The sequence below is a fragment of the Arachis stenosperma genome, chromosome 1, assembly GCF_014773155.1.
Source record: "Arachis stenosperma cultivar V10309 chromosome 1, arast.V10309.gnm1.PFL2, whole genome shotgun sequence".
In the NCBI taxonomy this organism is placed as follows: domain Eukaryota; kingdom Viridiplantae; phylum Streptophyta; class Magnoliopsida; order Fabales; family Fabaceae; genus Arachis; species Arachis stenosperma.
Window position 1 is genome coordinate 88,506,019 of NC_080377.1, and position 24,662 is coordinate 88,530,680.

Genomic DNA, 24,662 nt, shown 5'->3' on the forward strand with positions numbered 1-24,662 from the left:
ATAAAATATCCGTTCATCACAACACCAAACTTAAACTGTTGCTTGTCCTCAAGCAACTAGATAAATAAAATAGGATAAAAAGAAATTAAGAAGCAATAATATCTCAGAGTTTCAAGTGAAGCACGGATTCTAATCAGATGAGTGGGACTAGTAGCTTTTTGCCTCTGAACAGTTTTGGCATCTCACTTTATCCTTTGAAATCCAGAATGATTGGCATCCATAGGAACTTAGAATTCAGATAGTATTATTGATTCTCCTAGTTTAGTATGTTGATTCTTGAACACAATTACTTTATGAGTCTTGGCCGTGGCCCTAAGCACTTTATTTTCCAGTATTACCACCGGATACATAAATGTCACAAACACATAATTGCGTGAACCTTTTCAGATTGTGACTTAGCTTTGCTTAAGTCCCCAATTAGAGTTGTCCAGAGTTCTTAAGCACACTCTTTTGCTTTGGATCACGACTTTAACCACTTAGTCTCAAGCTTTTCACTTGGACCTGCATGCCACAAGCACATGGTTAGGGACAGCCTGATTTAGCCGCTTAGGCCTGGATTTTATTTCCTTGGGCCCTCCTATCCATTGATGCTCAAAGCCTTGGATCCTTTTTACCATTGCCTTTTGGTTTTAAGGGCTATTGGCTTTTTCTGCTTGCTTTTTTTTCTTTCTATATGTTTTTTTTTTTCGCCAATTGCATTTTTTTTTCACTGCTTTTTCTTGCTTCAAGAATCAATTTCATGATTTTTCAGATCAGCAATAATATTTCTCTTGTTCATCATTCTTTCAGGAGCCAATAATTTTAACATTCATGAAATTCAATATAAAAAATATGCACTGTTCAAGCATTCATTCAGAAAATAAAAAGTATTGCCACCACATATAAATAATTAGAATTTTCCTTATTAAGAACTCGAAATTAAATTGCCTCTTTATTCTAAAAATCTACTATTTTATTCAAGTTTGATGATGATGAGAAAAATAATTTATAGCTTAATTGGAAATAAAATCAAAATAGAGATACTAATTACTACTACTAATATATAACTTCTAAGGTAAATTCCTAATAAGAACAGTTATCATAGAGTTAAGGCAAAGATTAGGACTCAACAATCTTTATTTTGGGAAGTGGATGTTCCTCTAGTCTGTGGGGTGCTTGGTCCTTCAAGAGATAATTTCTGACGCTTCAATTCCTTCAAGTCACATCCTTGCTTTTCCTGTTCCCTTAGGTGCCATGATCTTGATGAGTTTTAGCTTAGTGATCATGGAAAATCACACCAAACTTGGAGGTTTGCTTGTCCTCAAGCAAAAGAAAGCAAAGGAGAGGAATAGAAGGAGAGGCAATTTCAAAATTCAAAAGATATGATGAGTTGAAAAAGATATGAGAAGAAATTAAAAAGATTTGAAAAGAATTCAAAAAGATAGATGAGTTTTGAAAAAGATTTGAAAAGAAATTAAAGAAAAATCAAGAAATATGTTTAGGATTAAAATTTTTTTGAAATTGAAGTTGAAAGATGAGAGTTTGTAACATGTTTATGCAAGAAATCATGAATTGAAACATGAAAATTGGAAAAAATTTGAATTGAAAACGAAATTAACTCCTCCCCACAATCCTGGCGTTAAACGCCCAAATGCTGCATGTTTTGGGCGTTTAACGCCCATGTGCAGCTTCTCCTGGGCGTTCAACGCCCAGCTGTTGCTTCTTTCTGGCGTTGAACGCCAGGAACTCCTTTGTCACTGGGCATTTTTCTGAACGCCCAGGACGCTGTAAATCTGGCGTTAAACGCCCAGAAGGTGCTTCTTTCTGGCGTTCAACGCCCAGAAGATGCTCCTTTCTGGCGTTTAACACCCAGATGGCTATCCTTACTGGTGTTGAACGCCCAGTAGATGCTTCTTTTGGGCGTTCAACGCCCAAAACAGCTTTTACTGGCTTTTTCGCACCAGTGAGCTTCCTTTTTGCTGTTTTATCCTGCGAGGCCTTCTGTAACTCTGTATCATTCACTGGAATGTATTGTCTAATTTTAACATTAAAATTAAAAATTAAAATAAACTCATGACTGGGTTGCCTCCCAGCAAGCGCTTCTTTATTGTCTTTAGCTGGACTGTTACTGAGCTTTAATCAAGTCTCAGTTTTGAGCATTCTTGTTCAAAATTGCTTTCAAGATAATGTTTGACTCTCTGTCCATTAACAATGAACTTTTTGTTAGAATCATTATCCTGAAGCTCTACGTATCCATATGGTGACACGCTTGTAATCACATATGGACCTCTCCACCGAGATTTCAATTTCCCGGGAAATAATCTGAGCCTAGAATTAAACAGCAGAACTTTCTGCCCTGGCTCAAAGACTCTGGATGACAACTTCTTATCATGCCATCTTTTTGCTTTCTCTTTGTAAATTTTTGCATTTTCGAAAGCATTGAGTCTGAATTCCTCTAGCTCATTTAACTAGAGCAATCGCTTTTCTCCAACTAACTTGGCATCAAGGTTTAGGAATCTGGTTGCCCAATAGGCCTTATGCTCCAGTTCCACTGGCAAGTGACAGGCTTTTCCCTACACAAGCTGGTATGGAGAAGTTCCTATAGGAGTCTTGAATGTTGTTCTGTATGCCCACAAAGCATCATCCAAGTTTCTTGCCCAATCCCTTCTGCGGTTAATTACAGCCCGTTCCAGGATTCTTTTAAGTTCTCTATTAGAGACTTCAGCTTGCCCATTTGTCTGTGGATGATATGGAGTGGCCACCTTGTGGCTAACTCCATATCGAACCAAAGCAGAGTAAAGCTGTTTATTACAGAAATAAGTGCCCCATCACTGATTAGTACTCTAGGGATACCAAATCTGCTGAAGATGTATTTCTGGAGAAATTTCAGCACTGTCTTAGTATCATTGGTGGGTGTTGCAATAACTTCCACCCATTTGGACACATAATCCACAGCCACCAGAATATAAGTGTTTGAGTACGATGGTGGGAAAGGCCCCATGAAATCAATACCCCATACATCAAACAACTGAATCTCCAAGATCTCTTGTTGAGGCATGGCATAACTGTGAGGTTGATTGTCAGATCTTTGGCAACTGTCACAATTAAGTACAAACACTCGGGAGTCTTTATAGAGAGTAGGCCAATAGAAGCCACATTGGAGGACTCTTGTGGCTGTTCGCTCACTTCCAAGATGTCCTCCATACTGTGATCCATGGCAGTGCCAGAGGATCTTCTGTGCTTCTTCTTTAGGCACACATCTACGGATTACTCCATCTGCACATCTCTTGAAGAGATATGGTTCATCCCAAAGATAGTATTTTGCATCCGTGATCAATTTCTTTGATTGTTGCCTACTATATTCTTTGGGTATGAATCTTACTGCCTTGTAGTTTGCAATATCTGCAAACCATGGCACTTCCTGGATGGCAAAGAGTTGCTCATCCGGAAAGGTTTCAGAGATCTCAGTAAGAGGGAGGGATGCCCCTTCTACTGGTTCTATTCGGGACAGGTGATCTGCTACTTGGTTTTCTGTCCCTTTTCTATCTCTTATTTCTATATCAAACTCTTGCAGAAGTAACACCCATCTGATGAGTCTGGGTTTTGAATCCTGCTTTGTGAGTAGATATTTAAGAGCAGCATGGTCAGTGTACACAATCACTTTTGATCCCACTAAATAAGATCTGAACTTGTCAATGGCGTAAACCACTGCAAGTAATTTTTTTTCTGTGGTTGTGTAGTTTTTCTGTGCATCATTTAAAACACGACTGGCATAGTAAATGACGTGCAGAAGCTTGTTATGCCTTTGTCCCAACATTGCACCAATGGCATGGTGACTGGCATCACACATTAATTCAAATGGTAATGTCCAGTCTGGTGCAGAGATGACTGGTGTTGTGACCAGCTTAGCTTTCAGAGTCTCAAACGCCTGCAGACACTCCTTATCAAAGATAAATGGCGTGTCAGCAGCTAGCAGATTACTTAGAGGTTTTGCAATTTTTGAAAAATCTTTTATAAACCTCCTATAGAATCCTGCATGCCCCAGAAAGCTTCTGATTGCCTTAACATTGGCAGGTGGTGGTAATTTTTCAATTACCTCTACCTTAGCTTGATCCACCTCTATTCCCTTGTTCAAAATTTTGTGCCCAAGGATAATTCCTTCAGTCACCATAAAGTGACATTTCTCCCAGTTTAAAACCAGGTTAGTGTCTTGGCACCTCTTTAGAACAAGTGCTAGATGGTCAAGACATGAGCTAAATGAGTCTCCAAATACTGAAAAGTCATCCATGAAGACTTCCAGAAAATTTTCCACCATATCAGAGAAAATAGAGAGCATGCACCTTTGAAAGGTTGCAGGTGCATTGCACAGACCAAATGGCATCCTTCTGTATACAAATACTCCGGATGGACATGTGAATGCTATTTTCTGTTGATCTTGGGGATCTACTGCAATTTGATTATAACCTGAATATCCATCCAGGAAGCAGTAGTATTCATAACCTGCCAGTCTTTCTTGCATCTGGTCTATGAATGGTAAAGGAAAATGATCATTTCTGGTGGCTGTATTGAGTCTTCTATAATCAATACACATACGCCACCCTGTAACTGTTCTTGTCGGAACCAGTTCATTTTTTCATTATGAACCACTGTCATGCCACCTTTCTTAGGGACAACTTGGACAGGGCTTACCCAGAGGCTATCAGAAATAGGATAAATAATCCCAACCTCTAGTAATTTAGTGACATCTTTCTGCACCACCTCCTTCATGGCTGGATTCAGCCGCCTTTATGGTTGAACCACTGGCTTAGCGTCACCCTCCAATAGGATCTTGTGCATGCATCTGGCTGGGCTAATGCCCTTAAGATCACTCATGGACCACCCAAGAGCTGTCTTGTGTGTCCTTAGCACTTGAATTAGTGCTTCCTCTTCCTATGGCTCTAAGGTAGAGCTTATGATTAAAGGAAAGGTATCACCTTCTCCCAGAAATGCATATTTCAGAGATCGTGGTAATGGTTTGAGCTCGGGTTTGGGAGGTTTTTCCTCTTCCTGAGGGATTTTTAGAGGTTCTATTATTCTCTCTGGTTTCTCCAGATCAGGCTGAACATCTTTAAAGATATCCTCTAACTCTGATTCGAGACTCTCAGCCATATTGACTTCTTTTACCAGAGAGTCAATAATATCAATGCTCATGCAACCATTTTGGGTGTCTGGATGCTGCATGGCTTTGACAACATTCAACTTGAACTCATCCTCATTGACTCTCATGGTTACTTCCCCTTTTTGAATATCAATAAGGGTTCGGCCAGTTGCTAGGAAAGGTCTTCCCAGAATGAGAGTTGCACTCTTGTGCTCCTCCATTTCTAGCACCACAAAGTCAGTGGGAAAGGCAAATGGCCCAACCTTGACAATCATGTCTTCAATCACGCCTGATGGGTATTTAATGGAGCCATCAACAAGTTGGAGACATATCCGGGTTGGTTTAACTTCATCAGTCAACCTAAGCTTTTTGATAGTAGCTGCAGGTATTAGGTTAATACTTGCCCCAAGATCACATAGAGCTTGCTTGGTACAAGTACCTTCTAATGTGCATGGTATCATAAAGCTTCTTGGATCCTTAAGCTTCTCAGGTAAGCTTTTCAGAATGACTGTACTGTATTCTTCAGTGAGGTAGACTTTCTCAGTTTCCCTCCAATCTTTCTTATGACTTAAGATCTCTTTCATGAACTTAGCATAAGAGGGTATTTGCTCAAGTGCCTCTGCAAACGGAATCTTTATTTCAAGAGTCCTGAGATAGTCTGCAAAGCGGGCAAATTGCTTATCCTGTTCCGCTTGGGGGAGTTTTTGAGGATAAGGCATTTTGGCTTTATATTCCTCAACCTTAGTTGATGTAGGTTTATTGCCTACAGATGTGGGTTGAGAAGCCTTTTTAGAGGGGTTGTTATCAGCACTTGTATGCGTCTGATCTCCCACTGGCGTTTGAATGCCAGGGGTGGAAGCTGGAGTGGCGTTAGACGCCAGCTTCTTACCTGTTTCTGGCGTCTGAACGCCAGAACTGTGCTTCCTTTGGGCATTCAACGCCAATTCATTGCTTGTTTCTGGCGTTGAACGCCAGGACTGAGCATGGTCTAGGCGTTCAGCGCCAGCTTTCTACCCATTTTCTGGCGTTTGAGCGCCAGAGTTATTCCTCTCTGGGCTCTGATTGTCCTCAGATGGATTTCGGGTGGTTTGCTCATTTCTTGGCTTCCTGCTACCTTGAAGTGAGGTATTTAATGTTTTCCCACTTCTTTATTGAACTGCTTGGCATTCTTCTGTTATTTGTTTTGATAATTGCCGTTCTGTTTGCTTCAACTGTACTTTCATATTAGCACTTCTTGTTTCTTGTAGTATCTCCTTAAATTCGGCTAACTATTTTGTTAGAAAATCTAATTGCTGATTGAATTCAACAGCTTGATCTGCAGGACTGAGTTCAGCAGTTACTGTTTTAGCCTCTTCCTTCTTGGGAAGTTCACTGCTTAGGTATAGGTGCTGATTCTTGGCAACTGTATCAATGAGCTCTTGAGCTTTTTCAATTGTCTTTCTCATGTGTATAGATCCACCAGCTGAGTGGTCTAGAGAAATCTGAGCTCTCTCTGTAAGCCCATAATAGAAGATGTCTAATTGCACCCATTCTGAAAACATTTCAGAGGGGCATTTTCTTATCATCTCTCTGTATCTCTCCCAGGCATCATAAAGGGATTCATTATCTCCTTGTTTGAAGCCTTGGATTCTTAGCCTTAGCTGTGTCATCTATTTTGGAGGAAAATAGTGATTCAAGAATTTTTCTGACAGCTGTTTCCATGTCTTTATGCTGTCCTTAGGTTGGTTATTTAACCACCTCTTAGATTGGTCCTTTACAGCAAATGGAAACAGTAATAATCTGTAGACATCCTGATCTACTTCCTTATCATGTACTGTGTCAGCAATTTGTAAAAATTGTGCCAGAAACTCTGTAGGTTCTTCCTGTGGAAGACCAGAATACTGGCAACTTTGCTGCACCATGATAATGAGCTGAGGATTCAACTCAAAGCTACTGACTCCAATGGAGGGTATACATATACTACTCCCATATGAAGCAGTAGTGGGGTTAGCATATGACCCCAGAGTCCTTCTGGACTGTTCATTTCCACTTAGTTCCATGATGGAGCAAGGGAGATGATATGGATGTAGATATTATTTATTTTATTATATATAAAAATTTATTTTCGAAATAATAAAATAAAATAGGATAAAATAAAAATGAAATAAAAATAAAAATAAAAAAAATTTGAAAATGTTTTGTGAAAATTTTCAAAAAAAAATTGAGGAGAGAGAGAAAGTGGTTAGGATATTTTTGAAAAAGATAATAAAATATTATTATATATATATATATATATATATATATATTTTAAATCTTAAGAGGATAAGATTTGAAAAATTTTGAAATTGAAATCTGAATTTTTATAAAAAAAATTTCGAAAAAGTAGCTTAAAAATAGTTAGAAAAGATATTTTTTTGAATTTTGAATTTTATGATGAAAGAGAAAAATACATAAAAGACACAAGACTTAAAATTTTTAGATCTAATGCTCCTTGTTTTCGAAAATTTTGGAGGAAAAACACCAATGAACACCAAACTTAAAAATTTTAAAATCAAAACATAAGGAAGACTCAAGAACACTTTGAAGATTCACAAGAACAACAAGAACAAAAGAAAGAACACCAAAATTAAAATTTTTAGAAAACCACAATAAAATTTTCGAAAATTAAAGAAAGATTAACAAGAAAACACCAAACTTAAAGTTTGGCACAAGATTTAATCAAAGAAAATTTATTTTTGAAAAAGATTTTAAAAAGAAGATACCCAATTGCCAAGAACATAAGCCAACGCTCTAGCCAACTGAGCTATAAATGTAACGTGTTTTAATACTGTATATAAAAAATATATTTTTGAAAACTAAAATTTTGAAAAAGTACAAGGAAAACAAGAAAAGACACAGAACAAGACAAACCAAAGATCAAACAAGAAAAATTAACAAGAACAATGTGAAGATCAAGGAAAAACAAGAACATGCAATTCGAAAAATTGAGAGACAAAGAAAAGCATGCAATTGACACCAAACTTAGAATATGACACTAAACTCAATAATAAAAAAATAAAATAAAAAAAAACGAAAATTCAATTAAAGAAAAATAATATTTTTGAAAAAATTTTTAAAAGGGATAATAAAAGATAAAATTCTAGTAAAAAAGATAAATTCTTCCTAATCTAAGCAACAAGATTCACCGTCAGTTGTTCAAACTCAAACAATCCCCGGCAACGGCGCCAAAAACTTGGTGCATGAAATTGTAATCACATTTTTGCAATCCGCACAACTAACCAGCAAGTGCATTGGGTCATCCAAATAATACCTTACGTGAGTAAGGGTCGAATCCCACGGAGATTGTTGGTTTGAAGCAAGTTGTGGTTATCTTATGAACCTTAATCAGGATACCAATAGGGTTCTTTAGTTTCGTATAAAGTAAAAAGGGCATAAAATAAATACTTATTGTGTAATAATGGAGAATATGTTGGAGTTTTGGAGATGCTTTGTCTTCTGAATCTCTACAACATAATGCTTACTCACTTTCATAAATGCAAGGCTCCTTTCATGGCAAGCTGTATGTAAGAAATCACCATTGTCAATGGCTACTTCCCATCCTCTCAGTGAAAATGGTCCAAATGCTCTGTCACAGCACGGCTAATCAGCTGTTGGTCCTCGATCATGTCAGAATAGAATCCATTGATTCTTTTGCGTTTGTCATCACGCCCAACACTCGCGAGTTTGAAGCTCGTCACAGCCATTCAATCCTTGAATCCTACTCGGAATACCACAGAAAAGGTTTAGACTTTCCGGATTCTCATGAATGCCGCCATCAATCTAGCTTATACCACGAAGATTCTGATTAAGGAATCTAAGAGATACTCATTCAATCTGATGTAGAACGGGGGTGGTTGTCAGACACACATTCATGGATTGAGAAAGGTGATGAGTGTCACAGATCATCACCTTCTCCATAATTAAGCACGAATGAACATCTTAGATAGGAACACGCATGTTTGAATGGAAAATAGAAATAATTGCATTAATTCATCGAGACGCTGCAGAGCTCCTCACCCCCAACAATGGAGTTTAGAGACTCATGCCATCAAAGAGTATAAATTTCAGATCTAAAAATGTCATGAGATACAAAATAAGTCTCTAAAAGTTTTTTAAATACTAAACTAGTAACCTAGGTTTATAGAAAATGAGTAAACTAAGATAATTGGTGCAGAAATCCACTTTTGGGGCCCACTTGGTGTGTGCTGGGGCTGAGACTTAAGCTTCTCACGTGCCTGGGCTGTTTCTAGAGTTGAACACCAGGTTGTAACGTGTTTCTGGCGTTGAACTCCAACTTGCAACCTGTTTCTGGCGCTGAACGCCAGACTACAACATGAAACTGGCGTTGAACGCCGGTTTACGTCATCTATCTTCGCACAAAGTATGAACTATTATATATTGCTGGAAAGCCCTGGATGTCTACTTTCCAACCCAATTGAGAGCGCGCCAATTGGACTTCTGTAGCTCCTAAAAATTCATTCCGAGTGCAGGGAGGTCAAAATCCAACAGCATCAGCAGTCCTTTTTCAGCCTAAATTAGATTTTTGCTCAGCTCCCTCAATTTCAGCCAGAAAATACCTGAAATCACAGAAAAACACACAAACTCACAGTAAAGTCCAGAAATATGATTTTTTCCTAAAAACTAATAATATTCTACTAAAAACTAATTAAAACATACTAAAATCTACATGAAATTATCCCCAAAAAGCGTATAAAATATTCGCTCATCATTTCTCCGGCCTTAGGTGCCATAAATGGTTATGGAAAAACAAAAAGCAAACACTTTTTCCACACCAAACTTAAAATGTTTGCTCGTCGAGCAAAAGAAGAAAGAAGGGAGGAGAAGAAGAAGAAAATGGAGGAGATGGAGTGGTGTGAGTGGTTCGGCCAAGGGAGGAAAGAAGTGTTTATGATGTGTGAAAATAAAGGAGGGATGAGGGGTTTATATAGAGGTAGAGAGAGGGGTAGGGTTCGTGTATTAGGGTTGGGTTTGGGAGGAAAAGTTTTTGAATTTGAAAGGTGGGGGTAGGTGGGGTTTTTGGGGAAGAGTGGGTGGATGTGAGTGGTGAAGGGGTGATGGGGAAGAGAGATGGAGGTGATTGGTGAGGGGTATTTAGGGAAGGGTGGTATGGGGAGGTGTGAAGAAGAGAGAGAGTGAGTTGAGGTAGGTGGGGATCCTGTGGGGTCCACAGATCCTGAGGTGTCAAGGATTTCTCATCCCTGCACCATTTTGGCGTGTAAAAGCCCTCCTAGTGCCAATCCTTGCATTAAACGCCAGGTCGCTGCCTATTTCTGGTGTTTAATGCCAGCTTTTCTTCCCTTTCTGGCGTTGAACGCCAACTTGGTGCCTTTTTCTGGCGTTAAACGCCAGTCTGGTGCCCTTTTCTGGCGTTAAACACCCAGAATGGTTCCAGACTGGGCGTTCAATGCCCATTCTGCTACCCTTACTGGCGTCTATACGCCAGTAAGCTCCTCCTCTAAGGTGTGCTATTTTTGAGTTTGGCTTTGATTTTTGTAGTTGTTTTTGTGACTCTACATGATCATCAACCTAAAGAAAACATAAGATAACAATGGAAATTTGACATAGATAAGTAAAAATTGGGTTGTCTCCCAACAAACGCTTCTTTAATGTCAATAGCTTGACAGTGAGCTCTCATGGAGCTTCACAGATGTTTAGAGCATGGTTGGGACCTCCCAACACCAAACTTAGAGTTTGAATGTGGGGGTTCTGTTTGACTCTGCATTGAGAGAAGCTTTTCATGCTTCTTCTCCATGTGTACAAAAGGAGATCCTTGAGCCTTAAACACAAAGTAGTCCTCATTCACTTGAAGGACCAACTCTCCTCTGTCAACATCAATCACAACTTTTGCTGTGGCTAGGAAGGGTCTGCCAAGGATGATGGATTCGTCCTTATTCTTCCTAGTGTCCAGGATTTTGAAGTCAGCAGGGATGTAAAGGCCTTCAACCTTCATTAAGACATCCTCTACAAGTCCATAAGCCTGTTTTCTTGAATTGTCTGCCATCTCAAGTGAGATTCTTGCAGCTTGTACCTCAAAGATCCCTAGTTTCTCCATTATAGAGAGTGGCATGAGGTTTACACTTGACCCCAGGTCACACAGAGCCTTCTCAAAGGTCATGGTTCCAATGGTGCAAGGTATTACAAACCTTCCAGGGTCCGGTTTCTTTTGAGGTATCTTTAGCTGAGCCAAGGCATTTAGTTCTTTAATAAGCAATGGAGGTTCATTCTCCCAAGTCTCATTACCAAATAATTTGGCATTCAGCTTCATGATTTCTCCTAGATACTGAGAAACTTACTCTTCAGTAGTAACTTCATCCTCTTCAGAAGAAGAATATTCTTCAGAGCTCATGAATGGCAGAAGTTGGTTCAATGGAATCTCTATGGTGTCTGTATAAGCCTCAGATTCCCTTGGTTCCTCAAAGGGGAACTCCTTTTTGTTCAAAGGACATCCCATGAGGTTTTTCTCACTGGGAATCATATCCTCCTCACTCTCTCCAGGTTCGGCCATATTGGTCATGGTTATGGCCTTGCACTCTCTCTTGGGATTTTCTTCTGTATTGCTTGGGAGAGTGCTAGGAGGAGTTTTAGTAACCTTCTTACTCAGCTGACCCACTTGTGCCTCCAAATTTCTAATGGAGGATCTTGTTTCATTCATGAAACTTAGTGTGGTCTTAGATAGATCAGAGACTATGGTTGCTAAGCCAGAACGATTCTGCTCAAAGTTCTCTGTCTGTTGCTGAGAAGATGATGGGAAATGTTTGCTATTGCTAAACCTGTTTCTCCCACCATTATTATTGTTGAAGCCTTGTTGAGGCTTCTGTTGATCCTTCCATGAGAAATTTAGGTGATTTCTCCATGAAGAATTGTAGGTGTTTCCATAGGGTTCTCCCATGTAATTCACCTCTTCCATTGCAGGATTGTCAGGGTCATAAGCTTCTCCTTCAGTGGAGGCTTTTTTAGCGCTGCCAGATGCAGCTTGAAATCCAGTCAGATTTTGAGAAATTATATTGACTTACTGAGTCAATAATTTGTTCTGAGCCAATATGGCATTCAGAGTATCAATCTTAAGAACTCCTTTCTTCTGGGTTGTCCCATTGTTCATAGGATTTCTTTCAGAAGTGTACATGAACTGGTTATTTGCAACCATTTCAATGAGTTCCTGAGCTTCTGCAAGCGTTTTCTTCAAATGAATAGATCCACCTGCAGAATGGTCCAATGACATTTTGGATAACTCAGACAGACCATCATAGAAGATACCTATGATGCTCTATTTTGAAAGCATGTCAGAGGGACACCTTCTGATTAATTGCTTGTATCTTTCCCAAGCTTCATAGAGGGATTCACCTTCCTTCTGTTTGAAGGTTTGAACTTCCACTCTAAGCTTACTCATCTTTTGAGGTGGAAAGAATTTAGCTAAGAAGGCATTTACCAACTTTTTCCAAGAGTTCAGGCTGTCTCTAGGTTGTGAGTTCAACCATATACTAGCTCTGTCTCTCACAGAAAAAGGGAAAAGCATGAGTCAGTAGACCTCGGGATCAACTCTATTGGTCTTAACAGTGTCACAGATTTGCAAAAATTCAGCCAAAAACTGATGAGGATCTTCCAATAGAAGTCCATGAAACTTGCAATTCTGTTGCATCAGAGAAACTAATTGAGGCTTAAGCTCAAAGTTGTTTGCTCCAATAGCAGGAATAGAGATGCTTCTCCTATAGAAGTCGGGAGTAGGTGCAGTAAAGTCACCAAGCACCTTCCTTGCATTGTTGGCATTGTTGTTATTTTCGGCTGCCATGTCTTCTTCTTTTTCGAAAATTTCTGTCAGGTCCTCTCCAGAAAGTTGTGCTTTAGCTTCTCTTAGCTTCCTCTTCGGAGTCCTTTCAGGCTCATGATCAGCTTCAACAAGAATGCCTTTATCTTTATTCCTACTCATATGAAAGAGAAAAAAACAAGAAAGTATGGAATCCTCTATGTCACAATATAGAGATTCTTTGATGTGTCAGAGAAAAAGAAGACTAGAAGGATGAGGTAGAGAATTCGAACTTATTAAGAGGGATAGAGTCCGAATTGCTAATAGAGGAGAAGTGTTAGTCTTTAAATAGAAAGAGATGAGAGAGGGAGGTTTCAAAAATTAAAAAGATTTTTGAAAAAGTGGTTAGTAATTTTCGAAAAAGATAAGAAATAGTGATTAGTTGAAAAAGATTTGAAAATAATTTTAAAAAGATAAAAAGTAAAAAAAAAAGAAAGTTTGAAATCAAATTAAAAGAGATATGATTGAAAAAATTTGATTTTAAAAAGATATGATTGAAAAGATATGATTGAAGAAAATTTGATTTTTAAAAAGATATGATTGAAAAGATATGGTTGAAAAAGATTTGATTTTTAAAACTGATGACTTGACTAACAAGAAATTAAAAGATATGATTCTAGAATTCAAATATTGAACCTTTCTTAACAAGAAAGTAACAAACTTGAAATTTTTGAATCACAACATTAATTGTTAGCAAGGATTTTCGAAAATCTTAAAAGAAAAATGAAAAATATTTGATTTTGAAAAAGATATGATTGATAAGAGAGGATATAAAAAAGATAAGATTTTGAAAAATTAATTTTAAAACTTGAAAAATTGAAAAAGATATGATTTGAAAACAAAATCTCCTCTTTGGTGCTATCCTGGCGTTAAACGCCCAGAATGGTATCCATTCTGGCGTTTAACGCCCACTTGTCTACCTTTTTGGGCATTAAACACCCAGCTAGGTACCCAGGCTGGCATTTAAACGCCAGAATTCCTTTTTCACTGGGCGTTTTGAACGCCCAGCTTTTTCTCTGTGATTCCTGTGCTGTATGTTTTGAATCTTCAATTCTCTGTATTAATGACTTGAAAAAGACATAATTTTTTTTTAATTTTTAATGATGAGAGAGAAAAACAACAAAATGAAACTAATCATGAAAAACTAAGATCAAATAAACAATGCATGCAAGAACACTTTGAATGTCAAGATGAACATCAAGAACATATTTTTGAACAATTTTTAATAAAAGAAGGACATGCAAGACACCAAGCTTAGAAATTTTCATACTAGAGATACTAACAAATTTAGAATGCACATGAGAAACAACAAAAGACACAAAACAAGAGAATTTAAAGATCAGACAAAGAAAATCATCAAGAACAACTTAATGATTATGAAGAACATCATGCATGAGTTTTCGAAAAATGCATGCAATTGACACCAAACTTAAAAATTGACACTAGACTCAAACACAAAATATTTTTGATTTTATGATTTTAAAAATTTTTTTGTATATTTTTTTCAAAAATTATTTTTGAAAAAGAAAATAAGAAACTCAAAATTTTTAATATGAATTCCAGGAATCATGCAATGTTAGTCTAAAGCTTCAGTCTAAAGAGATTAGACATGGTCAGCCAAGCTTCAGCAAGACATTGCATACAACAGCCAAATTGATAGGAATCAACTAGCTCCTGTGATGATAAAAGCATCATCTGAAACTCTAGAATTCATTCTTAAAAATTCTGAAGAAGAAAATAAAAATAAAAATACCTAATCTAAGCAATAAGATGAACCGTCAGTTGTCCAAACTCGAACAATCCCCGGCAACGGTGCCAAAAACATGGTACACAAAATCGTGATACACAACTTCGTGCAGCTGACCAGCAAGTGCACTGAGTCATCCAAGTAATACCTTATGTGAGTAAGGGTCGATCCCATGGAGATTGTCGGCTTGAAGCAAGCTATGGTCATCTTGTAAATCTCAGTCAGGCAGATTCAAATGGATATGGGGTTTTGATAATTGAAAAACGAAATAAAACAGAAAATAGGATAGAAATACTTATGCAATTCATTGGTGAGAATTTCAGATAAGCGTATGAAGATGCTTTGTTCCCTCTGAACCTCTGCTTTCCTATTACCTTCATCCAATCATTCATACTCCTTTCCATGGCAAGCTGTATGTAGGTGGATCACCGTTGTCAATGGCTACCATCCATCCTCTCAGTGAAAATGGTCCTCTACGGTTTCCCGCATGGCTAATCATCTGTCGGTTCTTGATCATGTCGGAATAAGATCCATTGATCCTTTTGCACACTGTCACTGCGCCTAACACTCGCGAGTTTGAAGTTTGTCACAGTTATCCCATCCTAGATCCTACTCGGAATACCATAGACAAGGTTTATACTTTTCGGATCTCAAGAATGTTGCCCATGTAATTCTAGCTTATACCACAAAGACTCTGATCGCACGGAATGGAAGCTCTGTTGTCAGGAGAGGCAACCATGCGTCGTGAACCAGGAGGCCAAGAGATACACACTCAAGCTTTCACAGATAGAACGGAGGTGGTTGTCAGGCACGCATTCGTAGGGGAGGATAATCATGAGTGTCACGGATCATCACATCTACCAGGTTGAAGTACAAGTGAATATCTTAGAACAAGAATAAGCTTGAATTGAATTTTGAAAATAGTATTAATTGCGTTGATTCATGAGGAACAGCAGAGCTCCACACCTTAATCTATGGTGTGTAGAAATCCCACCTTTGAAAATACATAAGAACAATGTCTAGGCATGGCCGAGTGGCCATGCCTCCCAAATAACATGAAACAATAGAAAGGGTTCAAAGACCTGATCCCAAGATCAAAGATGATCAAAAGAATAAAAATACAATAGTAAAAGGTCCTATTTATAGAGAACTAGTAACCTAGGGTTTACAGAAATAAGTAAATGGTGCAGAAATCCACTTCCAGGGCCCACTTGGTATGTGCTTGAGCTGAGCATTGAAGCTTTCACGTGCATAGGCTTCTCTTGGAGTTAAACGCCAGCTCTAGTGCCAGTTTGGGCATTTAACTCCAGCTTTTATGCCAGTTTGGGCGTTTTACGCTAGAATTTTTATGCTGACTTGGAACACCAGTTTGGGCCATCAAATTTCGGGCAAAGTATGAACTATTATATATTGCTGGAAAGCCCAAGATGTCTACTTTCTAACGCAATTGAGCGCGCGCCAACTAGGCTTTTGTAGCTCTAGAAAATCTACTTCGAGTGCAGGGAGGTCAGAATCCAACAGCATCTGCATTCATTTTTCAAACTCTAAATCAGATTTTCGCTCAGGTCCTTCAATTTCAGCCAGAAAATACCTGAAATCACAGAAAAACACACAAACTCATAGTAAAGCCCAGAAATATGATTTTTGGATAAAAAATAATAATTATATACTAAAAACTAACTAAATCATACTAAAAACTACCTAAAAACAATGCCAAAAAGCGTATAAATTATCCGCTCATCACTGCGCCACTCTGATAACTCGGGTATTACGACGACTCTTAAAATATTTAATACTAAAATATGAGCATGTTTAAAGCTTAAACCGTATTTTTCAAAAGACCGTTTAAAACAAAACATAAATCCATACTTACAACCATATACATACATATACATAGTATTAAATTACTAGCTTTACATAAAACAAATCCTATCCCTCTTTTACAAATTGTGAAAGATTAAGGCGAGGAATATATTAAATAATAACTAAAGCAATATGAAACATCGCGACAATAACAACTAGGTATACTCTTCATGACTTCTGCGTTCATATCCGGAAAAGGGAAATCTGTAGGTGGTGAGAACATCATCCTCGAAAGGGTTCTCAGTAGAGGGTTTTGAGAATTATTATGAGAAGATATTTTTCACAAAAACTGTTTTAAAAGCTCAGTAGTCATCGTTGTCTTATGAATCTATTCAAACATCAACATGTAATTAGATCCGAAATTCCAACACTCATATCTTAATTTCGTAAAAATTCCATTTTTTATAAGTAGTCATAATATTCAATGTAAATACCAAGAGATCAATCAACTCAAACTCACCCGTCACGGCCACTGGCCCAATATATAATTAAATCTCGGCCTCCGGCCCAACAAAACTCATGGCCACTATCATCAATCCACCACCAATACTTAAAACAGAAACCAGTCAGAAGTACAAACAATTACAAGGCAAACATACTTAAAGAACAGTTACCAGTTAAAAAGAACTTATCAGATAGGCAAACCAAAACAATTTAAGCACACCCAAACAGTGGCAAACAAATGTAGTATGATGCATGCCTGTCCTATTGGCTGTAAGGTCACATGTCGGTTACTTTGCCAGAGCCCGAGACATCCAGTAGCTAACCCGGATATCGTCTTCTTGAAAACCGGTGGGTGGTACACCACCACGAACCCCACCATTGCGAGCGGTACACCATCGCAAACCTCGCAAGATCATCAATTGGAAAACAACATACACATGTGGATGATAAACCACCATGAACCCCACAAAGCATTCACTTTGAAAAACATGTGGGCGGTACACCAAAACCTCAGATCCTTAAACAACTTCAAACAGAAAATACCGATTCAAAGGTTCCGAAATGAAACTCTTACCCAGACAAGGAAGAACGGCTGAACTGAAATAGCGGCAACTCCGATGGTGTTTTTGGTGATCACAGCCACGTTTCCAGTGACCCGAACGGTGGTGGCATTCCCTAGCGGCAGAAGCTCGGCCGCCTACCTCCAACAGTGACGACGGAGCACGCAACGACGGTGGTGTTGGGATTCGGCGACGGTGACGCGAATAGCGTCGCCTCCTTCCTCGCGTCGCACTCCTCCTCCGTCAATCTCCCTCTCTGCTTGCGAACTTTCTCCCTTCGCGGTTCTGCCGGCGGCTAGTGGACATACCGGTGGTGATGCAGTGAGGACGACGACTCCACAAAATGGCGGCGTCTGCGATGGTGCAGACAGCAGCAACAGTGGCCTCCCTTCTTCTTCTCCTCTATTCGAACTCTCTCTTCCCTCTTGTTGACTCAACGGCCAGGGCCACGAGCACAGGTGCGTCTCCTTCCTCCTTTCTCTCTTCTCTTTTCCCGTTCTCTCCATCTCCCTTTCTTGCTGTGTGTGTACATGTGTTTTATTGGGAAAGAGGGTTGCGGCTTGGGCTAAAGGGGTTAGGGTTTGTGGGTTTGATTTAATAGGGTTAGGGTTTAATTTGGGGTAAATTTGAAATTAGAAATTTTTGGGTTAAATTAAGGTTGGTAATTTTTAAATCAATTTAAGTTACATTGTATTTATTTTGAAATCTAATTTAATCCCTCAAAATTACTTTAAAAATATTATTTAATTATCAATTCACTAATTAACTCTCAATCAAGTATTTTAATTTAAAATATAAGATAATATAATAAATTTTCTCTATTTATTAAAATTAAAATATTAAATTCTAAAATCTCAATTGTTTAAACTAAATCATATAAAAATTTTTTTATTTTATAACTATTAAACTTTATAATTTAAATATAAAAAATTATTCAATAATTATGAAATTAAATAAAATCTTCATTTTAATTATCAAAACTTGATTTGATTATTCTCAATGAAATAATTTCTGAAAATAAAATCTCTAATAAATTGGAACAACAATTCAAGACCAATTTAATTTTAGAATAATTTAAATTAGGGTAGTCTAGTTTAGTTATAATTCTATATTAGAATTATTAGTTTATTTCTTTAGAAAATTTCATTACTTTTTGTTTCAATAAATTATAAGTCTATGAACTTTAAACTATAAAAAGTTGAGCTTATTTGTTATAATGTATTTGCATAAGAATGATTATTATTTTATCTTTATTTTTTTAATATGTAATATTCTGCTGCATTATATTCATATGAAAAGAAGATGTGTACTATTATAAAATCAATGGGTATTTATAAAAAATATTGGAATACCTTAAATTTTAACCCAATTAACTTAATATAACCGCAAAAAACAAAATAAGTGAATAAAAAATTATAATATCTATCATAAAATTAAATTTATTTTATTCTTCACATTTTTTTTGTTTACATATAAATCGGATAGTAATAGTACATTGTCTTGTGTGGGTGTAACTTTAAAAAAAATGTTAGAATAAATTTTTTTTAAAGAATCTTATAAAAAATGCAAGTAATTTAATATTTAAATATATCACTTTAAAAAAAATTTTACGTATGGTACTAGGATATAAAAATATATTTTGTTTATTTATTATGTTTTATAAAAAATATTTTATATCTACTATATATATTTGAATATAATAATATAAAATGTTATTTACTTATTTATTATGTTTTGTTTAAAAGTAAATTTTTTAACTCGACAAAATTTATCGTACACACTAAAATTTGTTAAAAGATGTAAACGTTAATTAAAAAATATTTTGCAAACAACATAATTACATATAAACATGCATTAAATTATTCTTAATTAGAATATCTACTTTCTATTGACCTATGATGTACTTTTAAAGGATTAGTATTTAAGGTACTATATTAATGGATAACAATAAAACTCTACTCTAAAAATTTTTCATTACAGAATTTCTCTAAAAATGTTTAGAATTGCAAACAGAACTTGATTAGAAACTCTTTTAAGCTTATATTTATTGTTTATTTAATTATTTTATTATGTAATGATATTATTTTTTATAAAAATTAAATGTTTTTTTTTACTATTGTATTGACTATGTATCATTGTATTTTAAAAAATTTTCCGTAAAATTGATCATATAAATATGAAATATATATATATATAAAATATGAAAAACATTAATTTCTGCTAAAACCTAAATTAAATAAATAATATTTTTAGTGGGGTTTGTTCTTGTTGTTGATGTTCTGCATAGGATGGTGGGGGAGACGGTTAGAAATGACAGAATTTCTCCACTGCTGGTGGGAAGGGACAACATAGAATTGTCGCATCTCCAATTTGCAGACGATACAATTCTTTTTTGCCCACAGGAAACGGAGACGTTAGTGAATTATAAGAGACTCCTGCGTTGTTTTGAGTTAATGTCTGGCCTGAGTATCAACTTTGAGAAATCGAGCCTTATTTCAGTCAACTGTGAGAAAGAATGGGTGACCAATATGTGTGGTCTGTTGGGATGTGCCGAAGCGGTTTTACCAGTCAGGTATTTAGGAATTTCCCTTGGTGCTAATCCTCGGTTGGTGAAGACCTGGAAACCAATCCTAGACAAGGTGGAAGACAAGCTGAGCTTATGGAAAGCTAGATCTCTCAACAAAGCGGGTAAGTTGGTCCTCATAAAATCTGTTCTAAATAGTCTGCCAGTTTACTACTTAAGCCTGTACAAGATGCCGAAGGGGGTTGCAGAAAAGATCATTGGTCTCCAAAGAAGATTCTTGTGGAGTAAAGAAGATGGGAATAACAAAATACCATTGGTGAAATGGGAGGTAGTTCAAGCGCCAAAAAAGCTAGGTGGCTTGGGGGTGGGAGATGCTCTAATTAGGAATGCCTCGCTTCTGTTCAAGTGGTGGTGGCGCTTTTCAAAGGAGGATTGCCCACTTTGGAAGAGGGTTGTTTGCTCTTGTAATCAGTTGGACCCAACTGTTATGCTATCAAGCCAACCTCTGCCATCAAGAGGGGGGCCGTGGAAAGATATATGTCAGCTTAATATTAAGGAGCAACATGCAAGAGATATGATGATCAGGGGTCTGTCCATGGAGGTTGGAAATGGCAGAAACATTCGTTTTTGGGAGGATACTTGGTTACAAGGTGGCTCTTTGAAAGATTATTTTCCGAGACTCTTCTTTGTTTCAAATCAACAAGGATCCGTAATAGGGGACTGTGGGTTTTAGGATGGGCTAGAGTGGGTATGGGACTTCCAATGGAGGAGAGAACTCTTCCAATGGGAGTTAGAGCTGCTCAATCAACTTCAGCACCGGTTACGGGTTGTGAGATTATCGGTTGATAGAGAGGATTCAATTGTATGAAAATTTGATAAAATGGTGTTTTTTCTACTAGTTCTTTTGTACAGGTGCTACAACAGGAGACTCTTTTAGCTGACATCATGAATTACAACTTCACAAGCTCCATTTGGAGAGGCTTGGTTCCTCCAAGAGTTGAGCTATTTGCTTGGTTTGTGCTAGTAGGTAGGGTCAACACAAAGGAGAGGCTGAGTAGACTTGGCATTATTAATCATCATGACAATATGTGTGTGTTGTGTAAAAAGGACATAGAATTTGTACATCATTTATTTTTTGCTTGTGAGTTTACGTGGCAGGTGTGGTGTGCTTGGTTAACGTTCACTGATAGAGCTTGGACCACATCGGGAACCGTTAAAGAATTCTTTGAGAGTTGGACTGGAGTAACAGGTGGGAAGTCTGAGCAAAAGAAATGGCTCATAGGATTCTGTGCAGTTATTTGGAATATCTGGTTGGAGCGGAATAGCAGAGTTTTCCAGAAAGTAGAGACAAGTGCTGAAGGAGTTAAGATTCTGTCCTTCTTGAGTTATAAGGAATGGTGTGGAGTGGATCCGTTTGGTTGTTGATGGCAATGCCGGAGATGACAACGGATTACGACTTTTCTTTATGTTTATGGTTATTTGTTGTTCTTAGTTTCTTTTGCTCCACTTTACTGTGTTGAGCTACCTATGTTCAAAAAAAAAATATTTTTAGTTATTTATATATTTACATCCATCAAATTATGTATTTATATCCAATGTCAACTTGGTTTTAACAAAATCTATTCAGTGGAATATTGTCCTTGATGTAACTTTTTCTTTTTTCTTTTTTTAAGAAATGAAGTACATTAACTATAAAAAAAAAGTCAGACTAATGCTGAGTACTATTAAGTTGTTAATATTAATTATTTAATATAGTTCTAATTTATAATATTTTTGTTTAATAATTATGTGTTTTATTATGTATATAATGTGCTTAATAAAAAAATATGAAGCATAAAAGCATAGATTTATTGGCCAAATAATAATAATAATAATAATAATAATAATAATAATAATAATAATAATAATAATAATAATAAATCGAATTAATTTAATAATATTCACAAACAGTTAGTTACAAATATAGACTTGCATTATTTTCTTTTATCAATATCTCAAAATAAAAAGTTTCTTCAGCTAATAATATCCATGTCTTTAGTCCCAAAGATACTTTTTCCATGGTACAAAGCTGTCTATTACATATTATTAATCTCAAAAATCACTCCTTTTTTTACTGTGGTGTATTCTGCATGGCCTATCAAAATAAAAAACCAAATCATTCACATGCTATTAAATCCCAAAAGATATAAATTCATGGGAAAATATTATTTGAAAACTAAATATAAGATAAATAAATGACAAAAAATCTTAATTACCTATAGCAACCATCTATGACTGAGAATGTGACCATATAAGGAAGTTTTATAGCTAGCAGACGTATAGTTGTTATCTCCTTCAAAAAATGTAGAACTTGAACATTCACAAAGACAAAGTCCATAGTAGTATAATTTCAGAATGATTCAATTGAAAATATATTAAATTGAATAATGTGTATACAAGAATTATAGACTTTACTTATATCTTCTTGAGACAATTGTGGATTCTTTGTCTCACCCCAAAAGTGTATATTTTTAACATTCACCTCCACAAAAGTAGCTATTAGAGTCTGTTCATATAAAATTACAAAAAGTTGGTTCAAAATTAACAAAAATATAAATTTCATATAAAAAACAAAGTTAAAACGTACATATTAACTCAAAATATCATGACATTAGTTGTTTAGTCTAGTAAGTAATAATAATTCTGTCAGTAATAATAAATTCTCGTGTTACCTGATCATTTAGAATGCTAACAGATTCAACACCATCTTCAAATTCATCTTCGCTGACCATTGTATCGTTATGTTGAACATCTTTTTCAACAGTTCTATCTATGCATTTTCTTTTTGTGTGACCAGTTTGATCGCAATTAGAACATTGTCGCCTTTTATTTTCATCTTTTCGAACTTTTAGTGCACCTTTGGATTTTGCAATAGTAGGATCACCAACTTTCTTGCCTTTTTCCGGTGAAATAGTCTGCTCCAATTTTGCTTCTAAGTCTTTCGTCACTCTACAAATTTCATTCATTGTGTAGCGAAAATGAGACAATTTTCTGCCTTTTAAGTGTACCATACAAGAACTAGCAACCGATAATGCACTTATCCACATCAGAATGCTCCTTTTTTCATCCTGTTTTCTATTTATGTTACCTTGATCATCGTCAATTTTTTTAATGTCTTTAGTCCATCTTTTCAGTACAACTGTTTCTGGCAATTCCTTGATCTGTTCCCGTTTAATCATACTAAACATATGAGAACATGGAATTCCATAACTATCCCATCTTTGACATTGACACACCATTTTTTGAGTATCTTGATCACATAAAACAATGTACTCATGATCAGGTCTTCCATACTTGATAATCTTGTACTCTATAGTTGTTAAACGACTACTAGACCACATAATATCTAAAGTTGCCACACCTTTTATCTCTTCTAATATTTTTCAAAATATCTCCCTAGTATACACTGATGCAGCATGACGCTCAAGAGAATGTAAACCTATTGTGATCATATGTTCTCCATTTATTGTTTTGAATTTAGCAATAATCTCATTATTTCTGTAGTCCCTTAAAGCATTCTAGGTTTTGCACCAATATTCCAGTAAAAAAAAGGGTTTTGCACCAATGCAAGTATACTATCCCTTGAGTCAACACAGCTTTTAATGAAAGAATTTATGCCTTCACATCTGGATGTAGTTCTAAATCCAGCGCAAAACTTGCTACTCAAATAAGCAGTAGCCCGTTGTTCTTTCCTTCTATATTGTTTCTCTACCCAGTCGTTTCCCAGAAGATTAAACCTTTCAACCATGTCATGTCAATACTCTTCAAATTTATCACATTCAAATTTGGCATACAAGCATTTCTTAAATTCCTCACGAAATTCTGGGTCCTTGATATGAGATACTGCATTTTTATACAGATGCCAAGCACATAATCTATGGGTAGCATTTAGAAAAACTTCTTCAATTGCACTCTACATGGCATTATCACCATCAGTTATGACAAGACTCGGATGCTTATTCATCATCGCCTATGAAAAGTTATCTAGTAACTTGTATGATTTTGTTTGTTCATCTGCTAGCAAACCGAAGCCAAAATACAAGTTTTGGCGATGATGGTTTGTTCCTGAAAAGATAACTAGCGGCCTATTATACTTATTTTTTCTGTCGGTAGAATCAAATGCTAGAACATCACCAAAATATTGATAGTCAAATCGACTTAAATTATCTGCCCAGAATAAATGCTCCAATTTATTGTCATCTGTTAAACTATGTCTCACAATCATCATAGGTTCATCCTCTGCATTTCCATGCAAATAATTAAGAGTTGCATTTACATCTCCTTCAATGATCTTTGAACGTAGATTTCTTTCAATATAGTTGTCCAAATCTTTTTTTGTAAAACCAGCAAATTCATAACCACCAGCTTGTCCAGCAATAAGACCCATAATCTTCGAAGGTGGGAGGCCATGTCTATGCATGCTATCCACTTGTGCTTTGTCTGCATCTGTCATTGTATGATGATTTGAAATTTAGTGAACAAATTTAAGCAGTATCAAAGGATAGTTATGATCCTCCACAATCTTTCTG

At 36.4% G+C, this 24,662-nt stretch overlaps 2 protein-coding genes and 1 non-coding gene across 3 annotated transcripts; 2 read left to right on the forward strand and 1 right to left on the reverse strand.

Annotated features, from left to right (window-relative positions):
* Positions 1-12,428: 12,428 nt before the first annotated feature.
* Positions 12,429-12,536, forward strand: LOC130949709 (small nucleolar RNA R71). Its single transcript, XR_009073446.1, has one exon. It is a non-coding gene; the product is annotated as a small nucleolar RNA R71 (small nucleolar RNA).
* A 7,322-nt stretch (positions 12,537-19,858) lies between these two features.
* Positions 19,859-21,519, forward strand: LOC130981935 (uncharacterized). The gene is made up of 3 exons (XM_057905706.1): positions 19,859-20,803; positions 21,007-21,117; positions 21,253-21,519. The coding sequence occupies exons 1-3, from the start codon at positions 19,859-19,861 to the stop codon at positions 21,517-21,519; spliced, it is 1,323 nt and encodes a 440-aa protein (XP_057761689.1).
* An 826-nt stretch (positions 21,520-22,345) lies between these two features.
* Positions 22,346-23,474, reverse strand: LOC130981945 (uncharacterized). The gene is made up of 3 exons (XM_057905718.1): positions 22,806-23,474; positions 22,544-22,639; positions 22,346-22,426 (listed from the first exon to the last, which is right to left on the reverse strand). Exons 1-3 carry the CDS (start codon positions 23,472-23,474, stop codon positions 22,346-22,348), a joined length of 846 nt encoding a protein of 281 aa, XP_057761701.1.
* Positions 23,475-24,662: the final 1,188 nt, after the last annotated feature.